Below are 14,248 nucleotides of genomic sequence, written 5' to 3'. Positions count from 1 at the left end.
TAAAAAGACTTTCTACCCTTACACTTATTATTTTATAACCACATTAGGCCAGTACTTCAATATTTATTTCTGGATGGTGGGATTGCAGGGAACCAGCACTTTTCACCTCTAAACTTCTTAATATTATTAATTTCTTAATGTAATGAATCTCTATTACTTTCAAAATCAGAAAAAAATTTCTCCTTATTTTTAAAGAGAAAACATTAAGGTGACCCATCATAGATAAAGAATGGGTTTGAAATTGGCATTTAGTCAACATGAGTTGTAGTAAAGAAAGTGAAATCTGCTCCATTTTCAGACTAGTAACCAGACGGCCATTTAGCCCACTCACACTTACATTTAGGAGAATTAAAAATACATCAGTGGTTACTAACTTTGGCTTCACACTTATTTGAACATCCTGTTCACTCCCTCCCTCCAAGTTAGTTTCTCTGACATTTTGCTTTTGTAACTCAAAGTTAAACTTTGAAATATCAAATATTTCAGAAGAACCTCCATATGGGTTTTCCTGTTGCACTGGGTATATAACAGGATTAGGTAACCTCGTTTATTGATTTTCAAGTATAGTGGCATTATTAAAACATGAAGGTGTCATTTTTCTATGTCTCATTAGTGAGACTAATTGGAACATGGGGCTCAGCAAATACTTCCTAAAGAACTATGGGGAACTTGTTTAAAAAGTGTACAATTCTTGATTTTTCCATCCATAAAAGATGCACATGATCACCTAAATATTCATATTTAGTTTGAAAATTCATTAATTTTACCTCTTGGAAACTCTTATATAATGGCTTTTTGCTTGTTTTATATATATTAGCCTTTTCTAACCAGATAACAACTCACAGTAGTTGAAAAAATTCTAAGAACAAGCAAATCTGGAGTAAACTATAAATTTACTCCAAATAATCCATATATGAAATACAGTGGCCAGAGAAAATATAATATCATATAATCTAACCCATTGAAGACTAAGAATGCTCATATGATTTCGGTTTACGTGTTTTAAGAACAGAAATTTAAAGTCAATTCTAGATAAACTGGAGGGGTGGGGGTGGGGGTGGCAGGGGCAGGGAGGAAACTTACCATATCCAGAAATTAAACACTTGAAAAAACAAATATAAATTTAATAATAAACATTATGGTCAGGCTGTTTATTAAGGAGGCAACCACATATACAAGTTCTGCTATAGACTTCATGTGATCTAAAAGGACCATGCGTAATGTCAAAAATGGACACCTGTACATTCAATAAAAAGTTAAACATACATAGTCTAGATCATTCTAGAGTTATACAAAATCAGGGGCCACATATGTATCTAATTTTCTTTCAAAAAAACTTTTTTAAAATATAAAAGTGGTGTATTGAGATAGTTTTAAAAAGTATCTGACAATTATGAATGGTCCCCAGTTTTACAAAATGTGACTTCCAAGATATGAAAACTGAAAAAGTCAACTCTTCAGAGAGTGTTTTATATTATACAAACAAGTTTTGTAGAAAAATGATCCAGCAAATGCTTGAGTTAAGAATATTTATATTTTCTCCAATTCTTTACACTTTTATTAACACACTTACAAAAAAATAACATTCAAACACTGAGAAAATTAAATAACTTTGGAAGCAGAGTTCATAGCTTTCTGCTTACATATAAGTGACAATTCTGGGCTGTTGGCACAAAATAATTAACATTCATAAAACCCATACTACTATATATCAAACATAAGTTAAAATCATAGGCACTAGTTTATCAAATCCACATTTCTTCTGTAAGACTAACCACAGTAAATCCTTAGATTTTCCCAAACAGATAAATTGGCAATACACAAAGGCTTTCTAGTAAAAAGGCAATTTTTCTGTTTAGGAAACTAAAAGCCAATAGTCTGTGGTAGTACAACAGCAAGTAAAAATGATACTTTACCAAACTCAGATCCAAAACACATTTTAACAAGTGATGAAATATTTTTATAGAAAAAAAACCTTTTTTTTCTGATGCAGCCATTTAAAAACAAAGTTAAATAACCTGAATACTCCTTTTGAAACTGATTATCTAACTTAAAAAATGTAATGAGTGTTTCATAATAGAGTTAAAATTCCTTTTAATTATTAGGTTGCAGCATATATATTTTTTGAAATGTTGTACTGAAAACTGACCTGTTTTGTTTTGTGTACGTGTCGTTTTTTTTAAGACAGTGGATAGTTCTTTCTTTTACTTAGATTTACATGAGATACCCCCCACCCCCACCCCACCTAAAGCAGATGCTTTATCTTCCTCTGAAAAGCAACATTTTTTAGTTCATCACCATGTAGAATTCTGGTGCCATCCTTTACTGACCCACGCCATCACCCTCAAATTCAAGGATATAATCTCTTCCTTGCATAATACACCAAAATATATAGTACTGGTAGTTTAAATCTCCAGCTGCTGTGTTAACTCACTGACTCCCTACTGGTCAAGCTAATAAAGACTACCATGGTGCCAGTTATGGCAAAATGGGGGGCCTGGTTTCAAGCTTTATCATTTTTTCAACCTATCAACCTAAATGCTGTCCTGAATATCAAACCTTCCATTTCTCTCTCAAGTTCTTTTGCCAACTTACAGAATGTCTTTGATTAACAGGAAATGAACTTATGTTCAGATCTCTAAAATATTTTAGGCGACCTACCAAAATTTTAGAGCTGTTCAAATTAAGCACTTAAAAAACAGACTTCACTACCAAAAAATAAGAAGCCTACTACAGAAAGAAGTTTTAGTATGGTAATAGTCTGACGAAACTGAAATAGGTGATTTCAAGGATATATATAACAACCATTAGAGAGCAAGTATTTAACAGGTTAGAGTAGTATGTAGTAGGCTTGTTACCCAAAATGCAAAAATTGATATAAGGCAGAATCTAAGTCAAAAGGGACAGTATTTTTGAAAGATGTTTTATACAGTTATTCAGTTTAAAAGTGGGTCAACTTAAGTAGGATTTAGCAGACTACATTTTCCTACCACATAACAGACCATTATGCCATTTAACAGCAACAATACAAATGTCATCGTCAGAGATTTTGTAGGTTAAGTGCATAGATTTTTCCCCCCTCTCTCTCACTGTATGGTTTTGTTCCAGGTTGTAAGCACTGAGGTGTTGTTATATCAACAATAAAGACACACACTACTTGCTCTTTCCTATCATGGAAACCTGCTAATAGAAACAAGATCTTTTAGTTCTGTAACAGATAACAGCATGTGAAGAAGTTGGCTTCAATAGCAAAGGCCATCTTTCCTGAGCCAGGAACTATAAAGTTTAGAAAGATTGTACAACTGATATTAAGCCCTTTTTGGCAATCAAAACAAACACACAGAAGTCTGATGTGTCAATGCAACACGATGGATGCAAGTTGTAACACTGTCTGGTGGTGGTGACATGTGAGCTACATTCAAAACTTAAAACGAAATCAAATGACAATTTTTCTAACGAATCTGCAAAAATTGTTTATAAAATTCTCCCAAATTTAGGAATCATGTTTTAAATCTTTAGTCCAGGTTTCTTCCTCCCACCCCCAATCTCAATCTAGTTTCCTCAAGTAATTAGTGCAATACTTTAGGTAATTAGTCAGAATATTAGTTCTCATTAATACAAATATTTATTGATACCAATTATACAGTAAATCAGGTTGAATGTGAAGTTCTGGATAGCTTGAATTCATCATTTTCTTGTGCACAAAGGGACTCTCTCATTTACAAATGGGCATTTCTCTTTGGCATCCATTAGGTATTTGCCCAGATATTGGCCTCTGTCAAATATTAAAAAATCAACTCAGTTTCTATTAAACAAAAAAACTAAAAGTGATTCCATGGTGAGTGATTGTATGATTACCAAACAGATCTGATGTTAAATGTCATTAAAGTGCTGCTTGATCATCTCTGTCTGTTTGTGCTAATTAAGACAGAGAGGGCTGGGATTTTATAAATCCCGAGAGTCTTATCTGAACAGTCTGCATATAAAAGTTGTTTTTTAGCTTGGTGAAGGGGTATCCATGAAGCTGTGGACTTCTGCATTCTTCTGTTTGCTGGTTAATAACAGCCATCTTTCCAACTGTCATCTTTCATGCCACCATAGGTTTTAGGAGCCGGCAAGGATCTGAAATAAAGCAATTTTATAATGTGATTACATATCTTTATGAAACACTACCATACAATCTCTTACATATATTATTTTTCAGGTAACAAGATGATGATCCTATGAAGGCTGTTTCAGGGGATGATTAAGACAAAAGCTCTAAACAACTATTAGCACAACCTTCTCACACACAGCATTTTCACAACTTTCAAGTTTTACTTGGCACCAGGTGACTTCTCTAATCCCTTTTTGTTAACACAATTACTCAATTAAAAAAAGGAAAAGGACTGTCTCACCTTTTCCAACCACATGGATAACCAACCGTACTTTATTTTTTTGAGAGGCAGATGATGAATGTGACATTAGAGACTTAGTGTCACCACCACTAGAGAGGCAATATGGGATACAGTTAAAAGAACTTTGAAGTCAGACATACTGTACTTGGAACTGAAGGTCTTATTAGTTGTGTGACCTTAGGCAAATTACTTTATCTCATTAAATTTCAATATCCTCCTCTGAAAAACAGAAATAAACAACAGTACTTGCACATTTAATGTTACTGTGAAGATTAAACAAGATAAGTTATTTAGCACAGTGCAAATCAAAAAGCTGTTGTACTTTACTATTGAGTTCAAAGATGTAAAAGGTTTATCTTGGAATTAAAGTAGTATGGGTAATTCAGTTTAAATGATTATGGGATTGAAACACTTTTTCACACAAATAAATATTTAAAGTTTATTTATAGTTGACACCTAAGTTTACTGATAGTAGGTGATGATCCCATTTTTGAAAAATAAAGATTAAAGATGTACAGTTTCTAACTGGGCTGGACTCAGAATCACCTGGAGATTAAAAAACAAACCAAAAAAACAGCACACCCACAGATTTTGGGCTTCACACCACATTTAATAGGTTATACTCTCTGGGGATAAAACTTAGGCCTCTAGTCTTTATAATTCCACAGATAATTCTGAATTGTAGCAGGGTTTACAAACCATGCTTACAGATTATAATCAGACTTGGAAGCTAGAAGTTTTATCTTAAATATCACTCCATACTCCAACATGCTTTTATTATAAATATTTATTGAATATCATTATATTCAAAATGAACAAATATCACAACTGAATTGAGTGGTTCTAACAATTTTTTCTAGGAGTCCTCTGAGATACTTAAATCATGTAAGGCATCTGGGCAAATTTAATCACAACCAAACTGGTATAATGTCTGCAGTGGATTGAATGGCCCCCAAAGTCACTGAAGCTTAATTCCCACTGTAACTGTTGAGGGTGGAAAATCCTATTATGATCATTGAAAGGTGGAGCCTTGAAGAGGTGATTACACTGTAAGGACCATAGCCTAGTTGATATGCGTGGTTGTGGAGCTTTAAAAGGAGAGTATGTGAGAGTCTTTTTTTCTCTGCTCTGCCATTCTGCCATGTGACACCCCTGGGTCACTGTTGCCACCAACACCACCTTCAACAGATGTGTTCCCAGGACTCTGGAGTTCCCAGACTCTGAAACTGTGAGCAATACATTTTGTTTTCTTACAAACTACCCAGTTTCGGATGTGTCATAAGCAACAGAAACTGACTAATACAATGTCCCAATGGAGGATTTCTTAAAAACAATGAAATAATGTTTTATTCAAACTGTGAAGACTGTAGTGGGAACCCCTTATGTCTATGTTCACCATCAAATGTAGAGATGATACTAATTCCAGGCTACCCACTTATCTGCTCAGGAATACTGAAACAGAACATTTGCCACTTACCTGCGAACAGGCTGTGCAAGTTTGCTGCGAGGCACTGGTATACCCCCAGCAGAAGGGGCACTGGGTCTGGGCAAGCCACTTCTCATTGTAGTTGTCCCTGCAGGTCTGGTTAGAGTAGTACTGTTGATATTGCTGGCAGGATTTGCTGGGACTGTGTTTTGAACCATTGGAGGCCCAGGTGAGGAGGTTGTTTGTGTGAGCTGTGCTGTTTCTTGGCTACCAGGAGAACCAGAGCCATGGTTACTAAATGCTTTCATTGGTTGCCGGAGAGCCAAAGGTGATGGTGCTGCAGGGGAGCGGAATTTGCCTGGAGAAGGTACTGTGGAATGGCAAAGAAAAACCCATGGTTTGAGTGGAAACCAAGTGTAAGTGAAATCACTACTTCACATTACACTTGATGTCTTCACAAAACGTCACTGTATACAAATTCAAGGAATAAAGGACATTTCTGGGCTAATAAAAGAAAAAAGGTAACTAGTAAGTTCTAAACAACCAAGTCTTTAGTGGGTAATAACTGCCCTTGATAACAATGTTTTAACTACGCCAGCCTGAAACCCACAATACCAGAAGAGAAAAGGCACTGCAGGATTCTGTCTCACTGTAGCGAGTATCCTGGGCCACATGTGAACATTCTAGAGGTAAAAAAAAAAAAAAGGTTAACTAGCAGATTGTTGTCTAGAATTTGAAACATATTCTCCACCCCCTCCAAAGAAACATTCGTGTAAACGTGTATTAAGTATCTAGAGGTTGTACCTCCAAGTTCCTTATCATGTACAGTGTAACTAAACATCCAGAAACTAAGAATTATTTTTAAAAAACATAAAAATATTCCTACTGCTGTGCTTCGCAAAGTGGGGGAATTATAAATCTAGGGGCATTTCAAGAGGTATATGAAATCACAGAAGTCACAGGATAAAGATGATACATTCTTCTGGAATGTCAATTCTAAGTTAAACACTTTTTATATTAAAGCAAATACACGTGAAAGAATAAAATGTATAATTTGCATTAATTTTAAAATGAAAACAAGTCTTCAAATTCATTTTATTTATTTGAAGTGTCCCTTTGCATTGAAATTCAGATCTCTGCGGACACATTCATCCCACTTGGCTTATTCATGTTTGGATAAATTACCTCTGAAAGGATACAGTTTTAGTTTCCTCAAATGCCCATGGGTGGCTGCACACAATGTAAATAAGTAATACCTTAACATGCTTTATATAACAAAGGACTCTGGGTGGGGGTCAGAGAGAATGAAGGAGAGGGAGAAAGAGGGGTAGGGAGAAACGGATCGGAGGCAGAAAGAGATCACCCTGTTCTCACTCCACCTCCATCATTTTGAGGAGGATATGGGTGGAGAGAAAGCATGAACGGGACTTGATCCTACGATGAAATTATTCTATACAATTTCATCCTCCTCACTTCCACCAATCCTTCTGTAGGACAAAAGTGATAGTAAGGTCTACCACAGCAGTGGGTAGGAGAGGAAAGGATGGATGGAAGAGTCTGGCCACTATTTTCATCCGATCTTTGGGAGAAAGAAGAGAGGATGAGCCATAGCTTCAAAACTCCAAAACAGGAGAAATTCACCTCATTTTGTTTGTTTTTCTGTAAACAAACCAAATGAGATGTGTAGTTTTTTGTACATAGCCCCCTTCCCTCCCAGTTGATCTTGCCTGCCCTGTGTCTGATCAAAGTTTCAACTGTCAGTATCACTGTACTTAAGATATACTAGGCCCCAGTACTCCATGTGCTCAAATTATCTGTTTGGCTCCAAAACTCTACACTCTACAACCATGATTCTCAAAATTGACTGTGCATCAGAATTCCAAGTAACATTAAAAAAAATATGGGTCCCCCAAATACCACCCCGAAGAATCAAGACTTAAATGGAACTTAGATATGTATTATTTTAAAACCACCATAGGTGTGGTACCAGCCATGATGGTAAAACTAGAAAGGGACTTACCCTCCTGCTGTAAACACCTATAAAACTGGTCAAAATACATAAAACACTTCTCAAATATTAGACAACAGGTAGTACAGGACTGTAATCCCCGAGAGAAGGAAAACAAATGATGTGAGCCCTATGATTATTCTGTATTATTATTATTATTTTTTTGTCTGGAGACATTTTCTGGATTGTAGAGCAGAGAAGGAGGATCCCAAGCAGATCAAAGTTATCTTGTTGAGCTGAGAAGACAAAAATTGGAATTTGAGGGGCAAAGTACCTTTAAGGTGGAGCTGTTCAGAAGACTTCCAAGACTCAGCTTAAGGGTCTGTTTGAATCTTTGGCTTAATATTGAGCTGTGCATGTACAGGGTGAAGCTCCATAAGACTGGGCAAAGGAGGACTGGAGCACTGTAAACTGAACAGTTGTGAAAGCTCACATAGGACAACCAGACATTTGACTTTTAACCAGCTAGATAGAATAAGGAGTCCTTGCTGAACATCCAGGAGACACTCCAAAAGCAACCAGGAAATACTTCAAAATGGTCAAGACTTAATAGAATAAAGGCTATTTTAAGTTGGCTCAAAGCTTTAAAATAAACCTCTAAACCAGGGGTCAGCAAACTGGGCAAGCCAACTGTTTTTGTAAATAAAGTTTTATTAGAACATAGCAACACCCATTTGTTTATATATTACCTAGCTTTGGCTGCTTTCAAGGTACAACAGCAGAGTTGAGTAGTTGCAACGAAGTCCATATTGGCCACAAGCCTAAAATATTTACTATCAGGCCCTTATGAAAACATTTTTTGATCCATGCTATAAAGGATCAAACTGATCCATAAACAACTGCTTGCCACAACAAAGTCCAACACTATTTAAAAGAAGGTAAAATCCAGCACAGAACAATGTAAAACTCCACAATGTCCACCATCCAAAAGAAAAATTACTAAACATAAAAAGAAATAAGAAAACAATAACCAACACCAGGAGATAAATTAGTCAACAGAAACAGACCAAGAAGGGACAGGAATGACTGAATTAGCAGGCAAAGATTTTAAAAGAACTATTACATATATGCTCAAGGACATTAAAAAAAAAAAGCATAGTGAGGAGAGAAAGAAAAGATTTTTAAAATAACTGATGGAACTTTTGAAGATGAAAAACTTACAATATATCCAAAATGCTAAATTCACTGGATGGGAATTAATAGCAGTTTAGACACTGCCAAAGAGGAGGCACCTGAAGACATAAGAACGATCTAAACTAATGCATACAGAGGGGAAAAAAAAGACTAAAATACAAACGAACAAACAAAAAACCCACCAAAACAAAAGAACAATTCCTCAGTGACCTATAGGCCAGTATTATGTGTTCTAATACATGCACTGAGTCCCAGATTTGATTTGAGGCATAATGACTGGGACGGAAAAAAATTTTGAAAAAACAATGGCTTAGAAATTTCCAAATGTGATGAAAATATAAACTCACATATCTAAGACCTCAAAAAAACCCCAAGCAGGGCATAACAAACAAACCGAAAAGGAAGAACCTTGGGAGAACCAAGGAACATCATAATCAAATTTCTAAAAGCAAATAATAAATAAAAGCAAATAATAAACTTGCTGAAAGCAAATAATAAATTTAAAACATCTTAAAAGCCTCTTTTAAAAATTGTACATATCTGTGGGGTATAACATCGAACGAACATCAATACTAGTGTGCAACATGTGATGCTCAAATCAGGACGATCAGCACATCTATCATTACACAATGCAATTGATCCTCACGGTTCCCCACCAACTTCTCCCCTCTCTCCCTCTGACCAGCAACCCCTGCTCTGTTCCCCTCTCCCAAAAAGTCCAACATAAAAAAAGAGGAACAAAAACAAAATATCACAGACTTTCCAACAGAAATGATGGAAGCCAAAAGACAATGAAATAACATCATTAAAGTACTTAAAAGCCTGTCAATATAGAGTTCTATAGCCAGCAAAATTATCCTTCGAAACTAATGGAAAATGGGATTTTAAAAAATGGAATACTAAAAAGTACTCAGTTAATCCAAAAGAAAGTGGAGAATGGGGGGGAGTAGAAACAGATATTTGAAAGGACAAATAGAAAACAAATAATAAGATGGTGGATTTTAAAAGAACCATATTGATAATTGCATTAAATGTAACGGTAGTCCCTCCAATTAAAAGACAATTATTTGGACAAAAAAGCAATGGCCATTACATTATATATAACACATTTTAGATATAAAGATACAGGTTAAAAGAAAAAATATGAAAAAAGATGCACTATATAAACACTGTTCATGAAAAAGCTGCAGTGGTTAAAATAACTGTCAGAAAAAATACGTATTAATACCAGGGATATAGTTCTTGATGTTAAAGGAGTCGATTTTACAAGAGGACATAATCCTAAATGTGTATATACCCCAAAACAGACATATGGAATACATGCAGCAATTGACATAACTGAAAAGTAGAAAAATAAAGGTTCACAATTAGACTTCAATATTTCAACACCCCTTTCTCAGTAATTGATGAAAAAAATAGGTAGCATTTCCCCCACCCCCAAGACACATACATTGAAAGAAAGGAGTAAAACTGCCGTAGTGGATTGAATTATGTTCACCCCCAAAAAAAACTCACTGAAGCTTGAATTGTGTCTCCCAAGTTTTATGTATTAGAAACTTGGCCCCTTGAAAGAAAGGAGTAAAACTGCCGTAGTGGATTGAATTATGTTCCCCCCTAAAAAAACTCACTGAAGCTTGAATTGTGTCTCCCAAGTTTTATGTATTAGAAACTTGGCCCCCACTGTGACTGTTAAGAGGGTGGGTAATTCTATTATGTAATCAAAAGCTGGAATCTTGAAGAGGTGATTAGATTATAGGACCAGGCCATGGTGAATGGATTAAAAATGGTGGTCAAGAGCGTGGTTCTGAGGGCTTTAAAAGAAGAGTCTGTTTTTCTCTCTCTGCTTCCACCATCTTGCAATGTGAGACCCCTGGTTCACTGTCATAACCACCAAGACCCTCAGACTTCCTAGCCTCAGAAACTGTAAGCAATAAGTTTTGTTTTTCTTTACAAAATACCCAGTTTCAGGTATTTTGTTATAAGCAATAGAAATGGACTAAAACAGAAAATTGGTACCAGAGATGGAGTGTTGCTTATAAGAGATACTCGAAAATGTGGAAATGGCTTTGGAACTGGGTGTTGAGGAGAGCCTGAAGGAGTCCGAAGGACTCAGAAGAAGACAAAAAGATGAGGGAAAGTTTGGAATGTCCTAGAGACTGGTTACATGGTAGCAACTGGAATGCTGATAGAAATATGGACTGTAAAGACCATTCTAAGGAGATCTCAGATGTAAATGAGAAGGAATTTTTTTTTTTCCTTTTTGTCTTTTTTTGTGACTGGCAACGGATCGCAACCCTCAGTGTCGTGCCCGTACCGGACCGGGACCGGCTACGGAATCACAACCCTCGGTGTCGCTCCCACACCTCGCTCAGCCAGTGAGTGGGAACCGGTCTGTATGTGNCCCTTTCTCAGTAATTGATGAAAAAAATAGGTAGCATTTCCCCCACCCCCAAGACACATACATTGAAAGAAAGGAGTAAAACTGCCGTAGTGGATTGAATTATGTTCCCCCCTAAAAAAACTCACTGAAGCTTGAATTGTGTCTCCCAAGTTTTATGTATTAGAAACTTGGCCCCCACTGTGACTGTTAAGAGGGTGGGTAATTCTATTATGTAATCAAAAGCTGGAATCTTGAAGAGGTGATTAGATTATAGGACCAGGCCATGGTGAATGGATTAAAAATGGTGGTCAAGAGCGTGGTTCTGAGGGCTTTAAAAGAAGAGTCTGTTTTTCTCTCTCTGCTTCCACCATCTTGCAATGTGAGACCCCTGGTTCACTGTCATAACCACCAAGACCCTCAGACTTCCTAGCCTCAGAAACTGTAAGCAATAAGTTTTGTTTTTCTTTACAAAATACCCAGTTTCAGGTATTTTGTTATAAGCAATAGAAATGGACTAAAACAGAAAATTGGTACCAGAGATGGAGTGTTGCTTATAAGAGATACTCGAAAATGTGGAAATGGCTTTGGAACTGGGTGTTGAGGAGAGCCTGAAGGAGTCCGAAGGACTCAGAAGAAGACAAAAAGATGAGGGAAAGTTTGGAATGTCCTAGAGACTGGTTACATGGTAGCAACTGGAATGCTGATAGAAATATGGACTGTAAAGACCATTCTAAGGAGATCTCAGATGTAAATGAGAAGGAATTTTTTTTTTTCCTTTTTGTCTTTTTTTGTGACTGGCAACGGATCGCAACCCTCAGTGTCGTGCCCGTACCGGACCGGGACCGGCTACGGAATCACAACCCTCGGTGTCGCTCCCACACCTCGCTCAGCCAGTGAGTGGGAACCGGTCTGTATGTGGGATCCGAACCCTCGGCGGGAGGGCCACCGCGCTTCCCCAGCGGGGCACTGTAGCAGGGGGCCACCGGGCCGGCCCCAGTAAATGAGAAGGAATTTACTGGAAACTGGGGCAAAGATCAACCTTGCTATGAACTGGCAAGGAACCTGACTGTATTATGTCCACACCCTAGGGCTTTGTGGAAGGTGGAACTTAAGAACTGTGAACCAGAGTATTGGGCACAAGAAATTTCTAAGCAGCAAAGCATTAAAAGGAAGCTGCAGGCTACTTGTAACATCCTATGCTGAGTTATGGTGGCATAGGCATGACATAAACCCAGAGTTTAAAAGGGAAGAACAGTGTAAAGATTTGGAAAATTTGTAGCTTGGCCATGTAGTAGAGAAGCAGAGAACATTTTCAGAAGAAAAATTCAATGGTACTAAGAAGATTAACACAAAACTATGGGATTGTCAAGAGAAGGGGGAAAAGACCCTGAAGGCATTGCAGAAACCTCTGGGACCAACCCTTCCATTTCAGGCCCAAAGAACTAGAGAGACAGAATGGTCTTGGGGAACAGGCCTGAGCAGTTCCCCTGAGCCCGGGGAACAGTCCATGGGCTCGCTGCCCAAGGCCATCTTGGGATGCTGCTTCCTGTACTCCTGCCACTCCAGCCTTGGCTAAATTGGTTCCAGGCATGGATTGATCTGCAGCTTTGAAAGACACAAGCCAGAAGCCTTGGCAGAGTCCCTGTGGTGTTAGGTCTGCAGGCTCACAGAATGCCAGAGCTGTAAAGGTTTGGGAGCCTCCACCCAGATTTCAAAGGATGTATGGAAAAGCCCAGAGATCCAAGAAGAGATTTGTTGCAGGGGTGGAGTCAACGCCGACAGCCTTCACTATAGTGGAAATGTGGGGTCAGAGCTGCAGCAGAGAAACCCCAACAACACTATGCCTACTGGAGCTGTGACAGTGGGACTGCCATGGAGACCCCAGACCTGTGGAGCTACCAGAAGAACGCCAGCCTGTGAGAGCTAAAGCATCAACTGAGACCAGAAAAGCCATAGAAGCAGAGCTGCCTGAAGACTTGGGGACCCAACTCTCACACCAGCATGCACAGGATGTGGAACATGGACTAAAGGTACACAATTTGCCAGCTTTGAGATTTAATGCCTGCCCTGCTGAGTTCTGGACTTGTTTGGAACCTATTATACCTTTCTTTTGGCCTATTTCTCCCTTTTGGAATGCGAATATGTACCCTATGTTTGTACCATCATTGTATCTTGGAAGTAGATAACTCGTTTTGAATTTCACAGATGGGAGTTTGAACTTTGGACATTTGAGTTGAAACAGGACATAGGGGATGAGATGAATGTATTTGCATGTGAAAAGGACATGAGTTTGGCGGGGCGGGAGCAGAATGTAGTGGATTGAATTACATCCCCCCCAAAACTCACTGAAGCTTGAATTCTGTCCCCCAAGTTTTATGTATTAGAAACTTGGCCCCCACTGTGACTGTTAGAGGGTGGTAATCCTATTATGGTAATTGAAAGGTAGAACCTTGAAGAGGTGACTACATTGTAGGACCATGCCATAGTGAATGGATTAAAAATGGTGGTCAGGGGCATGGTTCTGAGGGCTTTAAAAGAAGAGAGAAGAGAGTCTGTCTCTCTGGTCTCTCTGTTCCCCCGTCTTGCATCGTGAGACCCCTGGGTCACTGTCACCACCACCAGATGGACTTTGGACTTCCCAACCTCCGATACTAAGCAAATAAATTTTGTTTTCCTTGTAAAATACCCAGTTTCAGGTGTGTTGTTATAAGCAACAGAAACGGACTAATACAACTGCCTATATTTGCAGATTACACAATTGCATACTTAGAAAATCCAAAGAAATATCAGAAATAATAAGAGAGTTTAACAAGCTATCAGGATATAAAGTTCAAAATGGTATTATAGGGGCCGGCCTGTGGCTCACTCGGTAGAGTGCGGTGCTGATAACACCAAGGCCACGG

The 14,248-nt window shown here is 37.9% G+C and overlaps 1 protein-coding gene across 2 annotated transcripts in view; it reads right to left on the bottom strand.

Moving 5' to 3' along the window:
- Positions 1-1,130: 1,130 nt before the first annotated feature.
- Positions 1,131-14,248, bottom strand: part of SLAIN2 (SLAIN motif family, member 2) — a 77,293-nt gene continuing 64,175 nt past the window's right edge. For both annotated transcript variants that reach the window (XM_008575465.1, XM_008575463.1), the window contains 2 exons: positions 5,875-6,193; positions 1,131-4,122 (listed from right to left, as the gene is read on the bottom strand). In XM_008575465.1, coding sequence (XP_008573687.1) covers positions 4,056-4,122; positions 5,875-6,193 — 386 coding nt within the window. In that variant the 3' untranslated portion in view covers positions 1,131-4,055. The remainder of the gene's footprint in view (positions 4,123-5,874; positions 6,194-14,248) is intronic.

Source organism: Galeopterus variegatus, unplaced genomic scaffold (genome assembly GCF_000696425.1).
Source record: "Galeopterus variegatus unplaced genomic scaffold, G_variegatus-3.0.2 Scaffold1193, whole genome shotgun sequence".
NCBI lineage: Eukaryota > Metazoa > Chordata > Mammalia > Dermoptera > Cynocephalidae > Galeopterus > Galeopterus variegatus.
The sequence above is the reverse complement of the archived record's forward strand: the minus strand, read 5'-3'. Positions and strand labels throughout refer to the sequence as shown.